An 18,800-nucleotide genomic window follows, 5' to 3' on the forward strand; every position below is an offset into this window, starting at 1 on the left:
TATATTTATATATGTGTGTGTATACTTATTACATATGGGGGTTTGTTTTTTGCTTTCCAGAATGGTGACATTTCTGAGGGAATTAGAAGCAGCCTAGCTGAATAAATTTTGAGGAATCTGAGTGCAAACCTCTTCATGGGTCTTTCTGAAGTCCCCCTTCCTGGCAGCATGACTCTTGGAGGCTTTTCTCCATGTCTCTGGCTTCTCCAAATGGGTTAGTGGAACACAAAATTTTGGTGGCTTTACCTGTGAAAAAGCTCCCGAGTTCAAAACCTCAGCTTCCCTACTCCCTGGAATACATCTGTGACATATTAGCTCTATAAAAGAGACATTGCAGAGTCTCTGAGCAAGGAGAAAACAAGATTTTATACCTGTGCCCCTCTATTTCAAGCATTTCACTTGCCTGTTCCTGGAATTTATTTCCCATCCATACAGTTTAACAAGTTGAGTAGTTGCACCCAGATTGGTGGCCACAATTCAAAATTAAGATTCCTGGCTAAATCAAGGATTCAGGTGAAGTGAGAAAACTGTCAGAAGTTGGAAGTAAAGGAAAGCAGAGGAATTTGGTAATAAGGATTGTGCTGTGGAAGGAGGGGAAAAGACCCATGCAGATAGCAGAACAGAAGTCTTTCTTTTGTGCGTAAAAGAAAGAATCTTTCTTTGAATATTCAAAGCAGTTTCTTCCCTTGCAACAGCTTGATTTGAAAATAAATCCACGTATACCTTTGTAGCACTGTAGAGGTTAGAGATATTGGTATCACATAGTTGAAAGAAATTGGGCTAGTTTATGCAGTAACTATCTAAAATTCTCTACTTTTGTTCATACGAATCTAAATATTACTGTTGTTGCTATTGGTACAGAAAATGTGCAATATCGTAGCCATACCTGATTAAATCAAGAAAGGCATCTGCTGCTGTCACTTGCACAATTTTGCCTTCTCTGTGCATGTTTTCTTTAGTACCTTTCCCGGGGTGGATGATGACCACAATGATTATACCAATCAGTACAGCAATGATCGTAGTACTCATGTAGTAGACTACTGCTCGGACTCCCATCTTCCCTGATGCTTTACTATCCAGGGCAGCAATTCCTAGTAAATTTAAGCACAAGGACATTCACCTCATACAGTTGCGAGTAAAGAGTGTAAGCTCAGCATGATGAAAATTATTTTGTGGGAAGAGTTTTGATGACCAGTCCATTTAAAGCTACACAAGGTAAGTTGTCCCTCTTTTGCAGCTCATACAGACACTGTCTTCCCATCCCACCCCTAATACTTGTTATTACATAATTTTCTATTACAAGAGTTACATGAGTTCCTCTATTACAAGAGTCACAAGCTACAACCTAGTGCTTTGTTAACACTTGGTTAAAAGCAAAGATTACTGGTCTGATGCAGTGTGGCTCTCCCTGCATTCCAGTGAACTGATTAATGCTTTTTTATTAGCATAGTTACAGTAGTCTGAAAAATGTGCCTTAGAAATGTGCTGCACCTAATTTGTAATAGTAAGAAAGAAAATAGAGTACTCTCAAGTAATGTTGATAATGTTTGCTACAGTTAAGGTGTATGAAGAGTTTTCTTCAATTCCTAATGGAATCACCTCAGTTTACCTCTGTCCCAAGCCATGGAAGTTTAAAACAGATTAAATGCTGTTAGTTTGTTTCAGAAAATCCTCATTATTGTATGAATAAGCATTTAGAGTCATTTATAAACTTTGGAAAACTAGTGACATTAATCCTAATTCTTGGCTTGTCTTAATGCATCTGATCTAATGTGAATACTAGGGTGCTCACTATGGCATCTGCTAAAGTGTTTGTTCAACAGATTGCACCAACAGGGCTGCACTGTGTTTTTTAAATGAAGGTGCAGTTCTGCCAGTGAGTGAGCTGTGAATCTTTGAGAAGCAGTGTCTCATGAGGACTGTCAGAAATGGAGATACTCTTTCTCTTTCCAAGCAGGTGCAGTTAGTGTTCTCCTTAAAATGCCCCTTTGTTCCTTCTCCTTAAAATTTCAAGTAGTCCATAACTTGCCCATATTTCATTTGGAGGCTACACTAACTGTCTCAAAACAGTGCTGATGCTTCTTGTTGGAATCAAGCTTTTGAAGTACAGAGTGAAGAAAGAGGTCAGGAAAAGATCTCTTTGCTTTATCACCTCCTCCTGTGGATGCCTGTATGGCAGTGTTTACTCCAGACTCCTGAGGATTGCCCACACATTTATCTAGATGCCATCTTTGAACATACAAAATATAATGAAAGTTGACCACCTGCTGCTCTGGGTACCTGTCTCAGAGGAGAAAGCATTTATAATGAGGCACCAGGACTGCATGAATATAAATAATATGGAAATACAAAACTTGAATCATGACCTGGCAAAACTAAATGTTTTCCCAAATCACTGCAGATGTATCATACTTCTGTCTGTCTTCCAAAGGAGGAATTATGTGCTACTGCAGTTCCAGCAAAAGTACTGTGGTCACTGGTGTAACTGAGATCAAGGCTGTGTTCCAGTCTCTGATCAAATCTTCACAGTATAAAACCAATCACATGCTTCATACTTACCCTTTCATTTCACCTAGTGTTTGCCTCTCCTTTCAGCAGAAGCTATTAAACCCAGTAGGATTTGTGCTCACAAAATGAATTGCAAAGGGAGATGACTAGATTTGCACCCTCAATTGCTTGATTTACTTGTGCCGTTGTGGTAGAAGAGCAAAGTGTTACCGGCACAGTAAAGAAACTGAAAATGGGAATCCAATATTTGAAGCACTTGATCCTTCATTTCTCTGCTCAGCTTTCCTATGAGTAAAACTGGATGATAATGCTTGGGGTAAGTTTACATTTATTTTTTGAAATTCAGTGAAAAAAATGGTAAATGCTACCAAATAATAAATAGGTTTTTTATCTTTGCAAACAGGAAGTAAGTCCTGTAGCCCTCCTGTTGGTGGATGGAGGATTGATTTTTTTTAGAGTCCTCGAAATAATGCAAAATAATGAAAATATGATTAACCAATACATAAAAATGAAGTTAATAATTCTTAAAGAATTTCAGATCTGCTACGGAGTTGCACAATGTTTATAACAGACAGCATTTGTTACGAATTTTATTTTTAAAGTATCAGTACACAACTTAAAAAGAAGTTCAATTTAAAAAGTAAAAATTGAATCCATGCACCCTAGTCCAGTCAACTTCATGTACTTTAATTGCCGTTTTGTGTTCTTACTTGCTATTTCTAAAGTGGCAGCAATGGTCTGTGTATTTTTTCATTTTACTTAAGATCAGCTTTAAACTTGGTTTACATCCTGAGCATGAGAAGGTTAACCTATATAGTTTGGTAGGGAGATTTGGAAATGCACAGATGTTAAATAAGTCAGTTCCCAGTATCCTGCCCTTGCCAGGTAATAGATCCAGCACCAGATGCTGAACAGTCTCTAGAGGGTTCACAGCCTTACGTGCTTACTGCTTTAACCAAGCCTGATCTTTCTTTGGACCCCACACTTGGTACTAGGTTGAGTCTCCTACGCTCCAGAAATCACTAGGAATCAGTGTAGGGCACATCTTACCACTACAGATTGCTGTGTTGAAGGATTAGAGCTTGTGATCCTATTCTTTCTTGGATTGATTCTGGTATTGAGTGGTGAACCATGTGCAAGTGATATGTCAGGAGCAAGAGTCGTGCTCTTTTCTTTATAAGCTGCTTTCCAGCTTGGTTTCCTATTATGCACTCTGGCTGTGACTACACGGCCCCTTATTTTAGGTTGCTCAGTCTCATTCCTGCTCTTGCTTATCATATAAATGACTTCTCAGCTTGAAAGTAGGCTACAGCAATTCCTCTGTTCTTGAGCTCTAACCGCTCGTGGCAGGTATAGCAGTAAGCATTCAAAGCAGAGGGATGACAAGTCTAAGTGTGAACAAAAGCTATATGAGGAGGAAGCAAGTTCTCACCTCAGAGAGCCCTTACTGGGGAGCTGCTGGGCAGCCTTCCCTCCCACTGTGGTTAATGGGAACTCAGGGAGCTCACAAGAGGGACGCTCAGTACCATTCAGGGCTGAAACTGCAAAAGCTTCCAGCATACCAACAACAAGAATAATCTCAAAAAATATTTTAAATCTGTTTTTAAAACATGAGAAAATGAAGGTGTTTGTTTTCTTTACATTTTAAAATGTTGACGAGATTTCTTAGAGCTGAATGGGACTCTGGAAGGGTCTTTAATGGAGAAGCAATAAAGTTCGCTCCAAAGCTTTCATGTGTCACAGACCATTGTATCCTCAGTGTGTCCTTTCACAGCCAGCCAGCAAAACTCCCATTGTCCCACGGGAGATGTATGTGCCCCTTTCATCCTGCTTGCTGCTCTCTGCTCCACATGGCTGCTGGCTCCGGCACCTCTGCCTCCCCTCTTCCTCTCCCCTCCTCTTCCCCAGGGGGCCTGGGAAACTTTGCTGTGCCACCGGTCCCCACGCACAGGGATGCCTTGAAGTTGTCAAGGCAACCTGGAGCAGAGGGCCTGTAATTTCTCCCAGCGTGTGCGCGCACACAACATGAATGGGAATGATTTTTTAAGTATTGATGGGGAGGGAGGGAAGCAAGGAGGGAGGAAGGGAAGAGAAGAAAGAAGGGGGCAGGCATAAGTCTGTAAAACTGCAAACAAACCCAAGCCCTTACCCCGTCCTCTCCCTTCACCTACTCTTTCTCTCTCTTGAGAAATAAGTGAGGAATCAGTCACACTGTGGGTGAAATAAAGACATGACAAGGTGTTCTCCAGAGTCTTAGGGCAAAAAGCAAACCACTACGATGGTCTTTAACAAAAGTGTTAGAGAAGAAATGAAAATACTTCAGTATGTAGGAAAGGTAGCAAGAAGTTGGGTTATCGGAAAAGAAGGACAAAGAGAGAGAAAGGATGCAGGAAAATGGATGAAAAATCTAGTTAGGGCAACTTCTTAAAAATTCTGAATAGTTAATCTGATAGTTCTGATTGTTCACCTGACTTGATCATGGTTCTGCAAATTATCATGAACTAATGATGCAGCAACTTTCCTGAATAGCTACGATACTATCACTGGTTTTGTGTTCAACTGATATTTTTATATTGTACTTATGATTCTAGATTATGCAGAATTCTAGAATTTACAAATCCAGAGTTGCTTCTATTGTTTTTAATTTTCTTGACGTTGAAAGCATGCTGTACATAATATGTGTGTAATCTTGGATTATACTAGGGCACACTAATGCAGAGGGATGGTACTGTACTCCTCAGTCTGATCAAAGGCGAAATACATTGAGCATGTTCTCTTTAGATAACATTAAACAAATAATAGCTTTGGATCTGCTTGTTCAAAAATAAATTCCAAGGGCTTACTTTAAAACCCAAGAGCAGCACCTATGCTAGAAAGTCCCACAACTACAGAACACTTTCTGCCTTTAATTAGTGCAACTGCATCAACTGATCTCTTGCAGAGCAGTCCAATGTCCTCAGGTCACGTTATGAGCTATTTCAGTCTGAGATTTGAGTTTAATCACATACCTTAATTTTCCTGTTACAGTACTTAAGAGGTTCTGCCTGTGGGGTTTTTTTTAGAAAAAAAAGGAATATACATATTTACACAATTAGACAGAATATGAATATTTACCACAAGGATAACTGGTTGGGTCGGCAGATGGTATGACTGAGGCCCTATTTCTGTGTGTAAACCTGTAGTCAGCAAAGCATTCTTGGTTTTATATTTGTCCTTAATGTTAATCACTAGCATGGTTTGCTGAATGAGTGCCCATAACTAGCAGTTTTTAAATGAGATCTTTTTCTTTACACTCAACAGTAAAGTAGTATGCCACCAAAGAAATGGGCATGTAGTAGGATTCATTTTCTTTGGTTTTTCCTAAAAAAAAAACCAACCCAGTCACTACTTAGGACTAATCCTGTATCTTCAGTGATTTTATCATTTGTCAGAGCAAGGGAGACTCTGTTACTGGGGGAGGGGGCGTGCATGTGAGTGTATGCACATTTGTGTGTGTATAATTTCAGATTGAAAATAGTTAAAATGCTCAGCTACTGCTTTTCATGTTGAAAGTCCCTGTTTCTGAAATCTGTTTGCTGCCCTTAAAAAAACTTTTGGAAAACATAAGTTTATGCGTTTGCTTTTGTGTGCTAAAACTCCTGTGCTTGTAAGAAGAAAATGTAACATTTTGCCCACAATTTTTTTGAACATTTGGTTTATTTAAAATTACTTTTGATGCATAGAGATGAAAATTTTAAATATAGACTAGAATATTTCAGTTGGAAGGGACCTACAACAATCATCCGAGTCCAACTGCCTAAGCACTTCAGGACTGACCAAAAGTTAAAGCACGTTGTTAAGGGCATTGTCCAAATGCCTCTGTAACACTGACAGCCTTGGGGCATCGACCAGCTCTCTTGGAAGCCTGTTCCAGTGTGTGACCACCCTCTCGGTAAAGAAATGCTTCCTAATGCCCAGTCTAAACCTCCCCTGACAGAGCTTTGAACCATTCTCGTGTGTCCTGTCACTGGGTATGAGGGAGAAGAGCTCAGTGCTCCCTCTCCACGTCCCTCCTCAGGGAGCTGTAGAGGGCAATGAGGTCTCCCCTCAGCCTCCTTTTCTCCAAACTTGGCAAGCCCAAAGTCCTCAGCCGCTCCTCATAGGACAGTAGTGATCCTGCTCAGTAGAAGAGGAACTGCAGCTTCAGACCCCTGGTGCAGGCACTTGGCTGAGGAGCCACTGGTGCGAGGCTGCCATCTGTGGGCAGATGACTGGAGGCTTCTCAGTCAGAATCCTGGTGAGACGTAGCGATATGTTGTTGCAAATACATAAAATGATGAACCAGTTCTGAATGAGTGTGTAGATCAAACTCTGCATTCTGGTCCTCATACATATTGACTACTGGAAATAAAAAGGAGATAATTTCTATGACTATGAATTCTTTCCTTATTCAATGTATTAGAACTGAATTGATGGAACTTCCTTGCTAATGTAGATTTTTGTATAAATTTCCTTTAGATGTCTTTAAAAACAAAATATTATGGACAGGGCATCTTTTTATTGCAAATTATTTTCCTGTTTATTTTTTATAGCCTCATCATTAGGACATTGCAGTTGCTTGTTAAGGACCCCTATGGTGGAACAGCAATAATGACAACTGTTGACTCAGGAGTGTTGCCCTAATTTTGTTTCTTTAAGGTTGTCTCTCATTCTCCTAATGAAGCAGTCTTAAATGGGCTACTCCCGACCCCCTACATCCACTAAGCACTGTGTGATGAGTAAACTCTCAGTGTGAGACCATGAGAACAATCCCTTTTGTGTATGTTGATGAGGATTTGTGGAAATGAATAACACTGTGCAAGGTCACGGTAAAACATGCTGACAGAAAAATTCTAAGGAAAGCAATAGTTAGGTAAAGACAGTGGAAGTATTGCCTCAGTTTAATTAACATGATTAAGTTCTAGAGCTTTATTCTGCTAGCTGCTGAGCATGTCCTAAGTGGTGCTGAGCGTTCCCAGAAAACAAAAGTTAAATAACGTTTAAAGCTTTGTCAGTTGAGCCCTTCACAAGACCAGGTCGAAACTCTGGATTAGTATTTTTAACAGCAGTAGCAGCGAAAGAATAAAACTGCAAAGAAAAGAGATAAATAACATTTTCAAAGAACTATATGCAATGATGAAGTTAATTAATGTTAAATCAATACAGCTAATGACTTCCTGATGCCATATAAAATACGTCTGCAAAAACAGGTCTGTATGCGTTTCACATGAACTGATGGGACAAGCTGCCCCCAAATCTCGGTTTAATTTATTCTTATTTGAATATGGAAATCTAAATAATTAAGCTAGATACTTAATTAATTTTTCCAGGACCATTAAGAACATTGGGCAAATATATCACAGGAAAACTAGTAGTTTTATTTGTTCCAAAATTACATAATTGTGATTAAGCCAAACTGACTAATGAAACCCATGGCTGGGATATAGAAATACAGCTCAGTGAGCCAATTCAACGGCTCCTAAAGGACTACACCTGCCCTGCAGCTTTGTAATCCTGCCCCATCCCTTGCCATCAGGTAACTATTAACTTTGGGTTTTGTAGGGTCAGGTTTTTTGCCAGTTTGTCATTTTGAATTATCTCAGACTCATGTAATGTGAACACCAGAACTTATACAAGGGAAAAAGGAGACCATTTCTGTGAGCAGAAGAATAGCATTTTGGCAGCAGTTTGCCATTACTTCAAGTTATCTGTACAGTTAAACTGCATCCTTTGCCCTTTGGCTGCAGCACTGCTAAAGCAAGTTAAGCATTCCTTACTTCCACCTGCTTATCTTTAAGCTGTCTCTGTTCTCAGCAGGTATCTGAGCAAACACCATCCGCCATTTGATGACAAGGAGAGAACAAGGGTGTGTGAAAGAGCACCTGGGCTCAGGAGAGCTCCACAGCTACTCAAACCAGCACTGCGTTCAAAAAAGATCGCACAAAAATACACTTTTATAAAGATACACACATTTTCCTGTTACGTGTAAGAAAAAAGCTCACAGCATGAGTGAATCAGAGAAATCCCAGCCTTTAACAGAAAGGCGGGACTTAACAACACGTGGAAGAGCCCACATAAGAACTTAAATAAAGCGACGTACCTTTCTTTGGGGATTCTCCATTACTACAGTGAGAAGAAAGGTTGTATATAATGAAAAGAGACCTTCTCTAGAGGATGCTAACCTAACCCTGCCATATACACTTATTTCTGTTATTCATAGAGCGCTTGTTTTGCAACATACCTGAATGTGGATGCTGGATACCTCTCAGAGATTCTGAAAGCTTTTGCACATGCAAAAGTGATGCAAACTGAACGTTTCACTCTTTCTTTAGTCCCATATTTCTTGATGGAAACAGTATAAAAATATGCTAGCAAGTAGGTGTAACGTGTACTAGCTTAAAGCATATTTCCTCCATCCCTTTCTAACCCTTGTTAAGGGAATATACTTTGTAATTGACCATGGTTTTTGATCCTTCATCCTGTTGGTAGCAAACACACACTCTTCTAGCCACAGTTTAGTCATTAGAAGGAAAATGTTTGTGAAACCATAGTAAGGTAATTTCAGAACATCACTGGCTGGTGTAAATGGTAGAGGCCCAAATAATCTCTAGTGGCTTTACAGTGATTTTTACCTTTCAGTTAACCGTGAATAACAAAAGACCATTTTGTTACTATTAATCACTGATACTGCTCTTTCAGTGGAATAACTTCACTTTATGAAACTCTGCTTCATTTCAGCGCATTGGGATTAGTTGTGATTTTACAAAAAAATATGACAGTAATCTATGCTGGAAAGTATTTCCTGGGCCATCAAGTATAGCATTCTGATACAGCAGGCAAAGATATTATACAGTCTTGGTAAGAAATTTGTTGAGCTTGAGGTTCAAATCAGTTGTTATTTTTAGCCTAACTATTTTCATGGTAGGGTATCCACAGCCTTGCTCACCTCTTTACTTTTCTTGTTTCCAAGCACAAATAACTTGATTTTTTTCCCTTTAAAATTCTTCTCTGTATCAGGACAGTGTCAGCCAGTGAGGGCAGGGAAGAATTCCGTAAACCTCCCCAGACTGTGCTGCTTGTTGCTAAATAATTTATAGACACCAAAGTATTACACCTTGCAGTAAAGTGAAATATGTAAATGTGGTACACTTAGATGCTTCATGTATTGAGTGTCAGTGATGTTTGTGTTACTACAGGAAACCTCTTGCAGGAATATGCTCTACTTTCTGAAAAATATAATTGATTTATTTTTTGGGTTTGCAAGGTAACAGAATACATTTGGAGAACTAGTAGGAAAGTACATTTCCTAAAACTCACATCTGCCTGAGAAGGACCCTGCTGTGGGGCTGTTTAGATACCCATTTAACTCTTCGCATTATTCCATCTTTTGCTCACAGTATTGGAATGTGCCAAACAATATGCTTTTTGAAGGGAAACTAGGGAGTAATTTATCTTCTTTATGTGTGCTAAGCAGAGCAGGAGGGAGAGGCAAGCAGGGATTCACAGCAAGCCATGGAGCAGTGATTAGTAACAGCTGACAGTCTCAAACCAAGACTCTCTTTCTTTGGTTACCTCATTGTAATAACAGAGTACAAAGGGCTGACTGTCTTCAAGCCAAGAATTGGAGACCCAGGAACACAGAAAATAGCAGCTCACAATTTTTTTGGTAATAAAACACTGCTGCTACCTGCACAGTGCAATTCTAAAAAGGCATCCTTTTATGTCCAGACATTTGGATTAAGCTTCCCTGGAAATGGGATTCTTCCCTTGGCCATAAAGCTGCTTATTTTCTGTTTCAGGATTGAAAAAATGAATATATTTGCTTAAGAAAAAGCATAACATAACATGGTAAATTATTTCAGTTTAATTAGGAGAAAAGCTCATTGTAGTAGCTGATAAGCCAAAGCACATTAAGTTAGTTTGAATCCTACAAGACATGTTGTTACAAGACTGAAATAAGTATGCTTGTAGTTGTAAGACTGCTACCGAAGCATCTATTCCCCAAGGATTAAAACATTAATTTTCACTTATTCTGAACATATTGCCAAAAATATCTACTTTAAACATGAAACACACCACATCCTGGCCAGATACCACTGATAAAGATACCTTTGCCTTCTGGATGGTGTTAAGCACATTACTTACTGCTCCATAAAAATCCATAATTCCTTAAAATACATGTGGAAGCTTTTAATCTGCTAAAACGCTGGTCTGAGTTTTGGCAGACTGTGCCTGGAGCCCTTTGAAGACATGTTTTTGTGTGTGCAGCACTTATTAAACAACATTCCAGAAATGTACAGTGCTTCTGTTATCTGACTGGCTGTATACCCTGTGATGAAGCTGTAAACTCTTACTTTAGCTGCTACTGAAAAAAAACAATATGACATACTTGAGAATACAGATGTGAGATTCGAGATATCTGTAAAGGGACTGCATTAAAAGGACTGTAAGGCATAACTGGCGTTAATGCAGTCTCATTTAAAAATGTATGTGCTTTTACACCTTCAAAACGTAACAGATGTCTGAAGAGACACTTCTGTTGAATTGCTAGAAAAATGAAGTGAACGTAATTCTAGTCAGAGAAGTGCAAGATGTGAAGAATGGAAAATTAAGGTTGCCTGTCTAAAAAAAGATAGAGACATATCCCTATCTGTTTGCAAAATGATACGGGATTTGGGGTATGGGATTGTATTGATCTGTAACTTGTCACAACTCTATGCTGGAGGCATCACCTTTTCACTCAAAATGTGATCCAGTATTGTTGGCCAAACAGTTCTTGGCATCTTCACTAAAACTTTCAATAATAGCAACTATTGCAGTGATAGTGTCTTCTATTTGGATCATTGTCCACTAGGGTCTGACATCAGTTAGTTTCATAGACTTCATGCAGCAGCAGGAAGGAAGTCTTGCCCAGTTGGATGTGACTCAACTAAGATCTGATAATTTTGATTTGATAATGTTAGCGTGTTACTAATGCACCTGGTAAAAACCTGCTCTTTGGATTTCTGCTTGGAATTTTAATTTTAGCACAAATTTTAAACCCCTGAGATCATCTTTCTTTGCTAATTCAGCAATATTAAGGTAATTTGGAAAAGAACATTGTGGCATTGCCTTTAGAGACGTTCAATAAGACTTGATTTTTTTGAGTACTCTGGTTACTTCAGTAATGGCCCACTCACTAAAGAATCCTGCCTATTTTTTGTTGTGCCAGTAACAACTATTTATCCTTGTACCAGGTTTACCAGTAACCAAAATTGCCGAATTTTTGAAATTTTTTTTTTTTTTTAGAAATCTTCTCAGTGACACAACACTGATTGGTGCATCTGTGTCCAACTTAAAAGTGATAAATTTTCATTTTGCTTTCAAGCTAGCAGTTCATTGATCTACTGATGTTTTATCCCTTGATCTTCTGGAGAATCTATCTGAGCTGCTCGTGGAGCTGTCGCTTTCCTTTTTGTCTATGTTACACACACCCTCTGGTGTTTACATGTTCTTGTAATCCTTTAGTTTATTACATTCCTTCCTATGTGCCAGGCGTTTTTTCAGTTTGTACTGTTTTGCAACAGTGTGTATACTTCCATGGGCTGTTCTTCATGTATTCACACTTTGTTTGCTGACTTTTCTCCTCTCACACTTCCAGTATGATTTTAATTTCCACCAAGTTCTAGTGCTGTCTGCATTCACCTGAAGCACCATAAATCACTTCAAATGGGTCTCCACGCTGCTGTTGCTATCCTGCTCCTCATATTGATATAAAATTAACCCAGTTATCTATCTACGACAGTGAAGTCATCAATGTTGATATAATATCTTCTCAATCTGCGGAAGTTTGTCCTGGAAGACATTACCCCCAATACTGTATTGGCTTTGGTGCAGGACCTAGTATAGTGGGGCCTCGGTCCCTCTGGTAGTTCAGGTACACATAAGATGCACCACTACATAGTAATATCTATTTGTGTCTAAAGGAAATGCATGGAACTCCTTCATGTCTCTAAGTCATTATTTGCACTAAAAATTGCAGAACAGTAATTAATTTGACAGTACAGAGTACTTCTAGATTCTTATTTTTCAAAGAATCGCATTAACTTGTATTTGCTAAAAAAAATTTTTAAATAAATTTATAAATTTATATAATTTATACATTTTTATATGGCATCAAAAAATGAATCTTGTATTAATAAAGAATCTAGAAACAATCTGAGACTTCATTTATCCAGTATAGCAGAGTCTATTTAAAGAGTATGGGATCTGATGCAGACATAATTTGAAAAAAATTGTATAGACGTTTTTTGAACTAGCAGCGTTTTAAAACACTTAAAATCCATAAATTAATATATTAATAATAAATAAGAACATCCTAATGCATAACATCTTAAGCATTTTTCCTTTTTTCTTCATGGACCATAGGAGTAAATCGTTATTTAATTAAACCCTAAATACACCCCCAGAATTTAATGGGTAAGAATCAAATCAACCTTAGGAAAAAATACTTCCTATTTGTGAATTTAAGGTCCTCTACTCATATGCTGTATGAACACTAAGGAGTCATTACTTTAGCTGCAATTAGTCTATTACATTTTAAATTGTCATTATAATTTTGTTGGGGTTTTTTTTTCACAATCCAGTAATTATGTTAAGGCTGTTCTGAGAACTCATTATGAAAGTGTGGAATTGGAGTTTCATGTGAACAGGCTTTTGTTTTCCTTCTTTTCTCTCCTTTGTTTCAATGACCTCTTGAACTTTGGGTCACTGATTCAGTTACAGCCTTGCAACATCAAAGCTGTACATGTTTTGCTTTGTCTTTGTCCACCTTACAGACTTCTAGGAGGCAATGGAAAGAAGATAAGTCTTCCTCTGAAATGTCTGATAGTAGCAATCAGTGCTTTTTATTAATACTATTCAGCTCTTTTCCAAGATGTTACAGTGCTAAGTATGGCTGAAAGATAGATTTTGGCTTCCACTATTCAAGCGTTATACAGTTGCCATCTGGGCATCATCTGCTTTCACGCAGGACTGAGGATATGAATTTCTATGAGAGGTCTGAGGTACCAAAGAAAATATCAGCTGATTTTAAACTAACAGATGAAAGAGAAGAGGGTTTTTTTAGATCACTCTGATGTTCTGCAGAACAGAAAAGAAACTTATTTACTTTTTAATGAACTATTAAAAATCCTATCTTGAATTTGTAAGCTTTATTTTCTCTAGGGAAGTGGGCCCTTTACACAGACAGATATTAGCCAGGGTTAGTAAACTAATCTTGTCTAACTTTCTTTTCAGAGTTCGGGGAGTTAAGACATACTGCATTTGAAAATACTGGACAAAGCTGATTTTCAGTGCAAGAATGTATTCATTAATGAAATAGCCATTCATTAGGTGAACTCTTGACAACAACGTATTTTTTCTCTAGCTCTGAAAAGAAACTATATTCACTGGAGAATCTCTGATATTATCTAAGTATTCAGATCTAAGTTAGTGGGTGGTGAAATGTCAGAATAAAGTAAGTATTTAGCTTTGCATGTGAGTAGAGAGAAAAAAAGAGAGCTGTTTATGGAGGAAAGAATCAGCATCGGTATGTTAATTTTTAGTGCAAATAGTGTACTCCTAGTACTATGCTGTACTTTTCTTTTTCTTATCTACCACCTGTAAGGAGTTAGAGGTATAGTTGCCTGAGGATGAAATGGTATAATTATCTGAAAAAACATTAATTCTGTTTAAGTAAGTACATAATTACTACAAACCAAAGCCTGATCCTGAAAACATACTGAGGCATCTAAATAACTGTTTCTGTTAATGTACTTAGTCCAAAAAACTCTTCACAACTTGCGATATGCTTGAAGCCTTTCAAACTCTTCAGGCAAGTAGAAAAGATGAATATTGCTTAAAGATTAATACCAGATCTGATAACTCTAGCTACTCCAGAAGTCATGCTCTCCAAATACTGGAATATCCTAAAACCCAACATTTTTTTGAATAAATGCTCTTTGTTGTGTGACTCTTGAGTTTCACGATATAGTCAGGATCTATTTTTGAGCTTTTCTTCACAACCAGGGGGCCAGGAATTCAATTTGCTTTGATACTTGACTTCCAGAGATAACGGGTCTTTAAGAATAACACTAAGATCTGAAAGCTTCTGTTGTAATGACAGTTGAGCACTTGACTGTTTTCTTTATTTGCATGTTTCTTACTCAGTGTTAGAACTGATTGCTATATAATTGTGTGGCACTGTAAAGAATTTTATCTTTTCAATTCCCATATGATAATGCCCCATAAATAATGAGAATATTTTTTGCACAAGTCTTTCTGTATCCTAGTGGCTTATACTTCTCTTTGTAGATCGACAGTGGTATTTTTGGTTTTGTTAGACTCCTGCAGAGAAAAAGGTCCTTTCAATGCACTGTCAATAGAAGGAATACAGGGAACTTTTGTATCTGGTCCGCTGAGGAAACAAAATGGAAGAGCTTGCCATCCCAGGTACTTTTCTTGCCGTTTTGCTAGATATACCTTTCTTCACAGTAGCAAGAACCGAAAGTTTATGGTGTACTAAACTGTCCCGTTTTCTAAGTGTACAAACCTCTGAGGAATCTGTGTTTGTACTGATTGCACATGTCACTCTTTCAGATGGAAATGCCGTGCTTTACAATGATGAATTCTTGGCCAAGATAAGAATTTCTAAATATACAGCTTTGTTGAGCTGAGAAACACTGAGACAGGCAATTCAAGAAAGGCCAACCTTGAGAACAAGTGGGAGCCTGTAGAAATTCCTTTTTCCCCATTTCTGGAATGCAGATGGCACTTGCTACCTTCCAGAGACACATAGGTTTTTCGGTAAACTGAATTAACTTTATTGTGGTATGTATCAGTGGCACCATTCAGTCAAACCTGAGAAGATCAAGTCCTAGAGAGAATCTAAGGAAAAGGGCCTTGTGTAAACGGGGAAAAATGTCACCAGGGTGGCCCAAGTAAAACACCTGAGGCAGTGCATAGAAGTGGCAGAGTATGCCCAGATCTAGCCAAAAAGGATGCTTTCTGAAATAAGCCATCACCACAAAACCCAGTCATTTCTGTGGCTGGTGGTATGTTACAAGAGTTTTGCACCAAACTTCAGCAGTATAACAGCACTCTGGACTCACTTGCATAAAGAAAACCAGATCAGACTGGGGCCTGGAAAAGTTCACATCAAGAGACTTTCCACCCAGTTAAAATAGGCTGGCAATTCTGTAAGGAGATTCTAGGTTTCAGCAAACTTTTTGCTGTGTTCATGGCTGCCTTGGGCACTCAGCTGGAGACAAAATTGCAACACAGAAATAAGGAAAATGTATTTTACCCTGTGACAGTCACATCTCTGCAAAAAGTTATCAACTATGAAAAGGAGCTATGACACAACTGGAAAGCAATTCCTAGCAACCAGGCAAGCTCTTAAATATTTGCAGTGATATCTTTGGAGTGACTCTTCATGCCATATACAACAGCATTGTTTATATTTTGTTGCATTCATTTCTCAAGGTCTGAACTGGCGGATATAGAATGTATTTAGAAACAGACTGGAAGAGAAAAGAAAAAATATGCACTAAAAGGAATGTCCGGGTGAAAGGAATTATAGCTGATGCAGGATCTGCTTTATGACTCTAACATGCAGTTGAAATCTGCTGATATTGCAGATCAGATCTGTAATCTCAACAAATCATTAGAGATTTCTATGCTGAATGTCTCTGTTTTCTCCTTCTTGTCCTCCATCACCAGCAAGAGCTGTGTCATTGCAGCTGGATACCAGGATGAACGATTAGCTGGGCAGCCTTCCTCCTCTTCCAGACAATCCAGTATCTTACAGGAATCCAGACCCAAGACCTGAGTCCTCTAGCTCTTGTGATACACAGTGGCTTTCCTTGTTCTCCACTGCTCAGAACACAGGTGGGGCATCCAGCAGTGCTATCAAGAGACAAGTATTCAGTATCTCTGCCTCCAGTAACGATGATAATGATGAATATATCTTATAGAAATTTATAATCCAAATATATAGCTGAAGGACAGCATATAGCCGACCTAGCAATTAATTTTGAGAATTAAATGGAAATAATATATTATAGACCAACAATCGCCCATTATCAAAACATGGGACAAAAGTCAGGGGTGAAAACAAGGGTAGAGGACCTAATGATAGCATTAGTCTCCTGTTTCTGAAGCATGACAACCTTCTGCATGTGGTTTGGTCTGCAGTTGGTCCTTCTGCAATGATCTGTGTAGCTGCTGAAATGATTCTGAAGTACTTTGTGTCTGTCAGGTTTTGCAGCATTGATGAAAGGATGAGCCATGTTACTTCTGCTGGTGTGCAAGTACTCCCAGTAGTGTTCCTGGTGTTCCCAAAATGCAGCCTCAGGAGCATTCTTGATTAGATTCTTCTGGTCTTCATGAGCAGTTATACCAGAGACAAACTGACAAGGAAGCAAATATGATGGAATTGTGCTACATTCACATGTAGGAAATGGGGATGCAGATCATGGCGTTCAGGCTAGAGGTAATGAGGTGAAAGAAGTAGGAAAGTGAAAGCTGTTAAAGCCTGAATGAAGCCTCTGTGAACCTAACTGTCTCTGGGCATAAACTCTCTCTTCACAAGTTTTCAGACTGCTTTTTGTCATACTTTTATATAGCTCTTACACTGTTGTTGTTTGTCAGCTTCCCAAGAGTGGCATAATTAAGAGCTGCTGATATCGTTGTGCATAGTTCTTTCCTTGTTTCTTGACATATGGTTTGTCTTATCTTTTTTATTTTTAAGTCTATTTTCCTTTCAATTGAGTGAATTTACATCTGTTGAAGGTGAGACGATTCTCAGATCCTGGAAGAGTTTTTCCTTGGTCTTGAACCAGCTCTCAAAAGAGCTACGTGTGTCAGAAAGTTGAAACTCTTGACAGCAGTCATTGCCCTAGAGAAACTGGTAGCTGAAATCTTAACAAGTGAAGACAGAGACACCCCTTCAGTCTGATATGAAATTCTATGGAATGCAAGAATAACATAAGCCTATGAAAAATTAGTTAGTCCGATGGTCAGCCAACCCATTTCTTTGTCTTCAGCTCTACCTGACAACAGATTCATACTGAAAGACTATGAGAAACCAAAAAAAGATAGTATTCACTGCCCTTTCTTGCCCTCCCTGCATCTAGCCACCAGTGAGGATTCCTAAATTCCTAGTTCCCCAAATTTAATAGTCAATGATGGCTGCATCTGCGAACTCTCTATTTTCATTTTGAAACTATTAACTTCTGGCTTGTGGCACTGTACAACACAATTTAATTGTGTGCTGTGTGAAAAAGCACTTCCTTTTCTTTATTAGTTATTTAATTGGACACCCCATATTTCTTTTATTATGAAAAATAATTATGAGACATAATAATTAATCATTACTCCATCTAAGGCTCTACAAATTATTCATGATTTCTTTGGGCTTTTATGGTGATCTTCCACAGTTGTATTTTTTTCAAGCCAAAGAGTTGTAGTCTGTTGAATCCCTGCATTTCACTGGAACTCCGTTCCACTAATAAGCCCTGTCACCATCCCTGGATTGTTCACAGTGAGTCTGAGAGCTCTTGCCTGTGTACTAACGGCCAGCGGAGAGCTTGTGATTAGGTGTAGTATAGGTGTAGTACGTTCCCCTTTCCCAGGTGTATTACTTTGCACTTGGCAACATCCTAGCTCATCTGTCACATTCTCACAGAGTCGTTCAATATTGAAAACATTGTTCTTTACAGTTTCAATCTTCAATATCCTGAATAAAATGCTTTCTCTCAGTGTCCTAATTCCCAAAACACTGAGGAGACTTGATTTTGCGTTTTGGACATTTTGCTGTACAAAATACAAACCCAAGTCTTTGCCATTTACAATCTAACGTAGCTAATTTTATATTTTGTAATATTTTTTATTTTATTTTTTTTTTTAAATTTTCAGGTGTGCTCTTTTTCTGTAACTAATTCATATTTGCTTCTATTAAACTCAAAAAATTGTTTTGAACTGTCCCTAAGATATTTTAAATCCTTCTGCCGTTGATTGACATAGAAATGTTAATAAAGAGACAGTGTAGATTTACAATGGTCCATAAGTGCTCAGCAAGATGCTTTAACTCTTGCATGTTCTTACAAATAGTTTTTGCTTTTTATTTTGCCAGTGACTTTCCTGTCAGCAAGCAAAGTCTTGATGTTATGCATTTGAACTAAGGTGAAAAATCAAAACTAAGTCTTTGAGGATGGGAGGTTGTTACCTGTTATGAATTCCGTTGGAATCCCGTG

At 38.4% G+C, this 18,800-nt stretch overlaps 1 protein-coding gene across 1 annotated transcript in view; it reads right to left on the reverse strand.

Annotated features, from left to right (window-relative positions):
- SLC1A3 (solute carrier family 1 member 3) overlaps positions 1-18,800 on the reverse strand; it is a 64,355-nt gene that overhangs the window by 17,355 nt on the left and 28,200 nt on the right. Inside the window, exon 4 of the mRNA XM_054185676.1 lies at positions 887-1,091. Within this exon, the coding sequence (XP_054041651.1) occupies positions 887-1,091 (205 nt within the window). The remainder of the gene's footprint in view (positions 1-886; positions 1,092-18,800) is intronic.

This window comes from Rissa tridactyla, chromosome Z (genome assembly GCF_028500815.1).
Source record: "Rissa tridactyla isolate bRisTri1 chromosome Z, bRisTri1.patW.cur.20221130, whole genome shotgun sequence".
Lineage (NCBI taxonomy): Eukaryota > Metazoa > Chordata > Aves > Charadriiformes > Laridae > Rissa > Rissa tridactyla.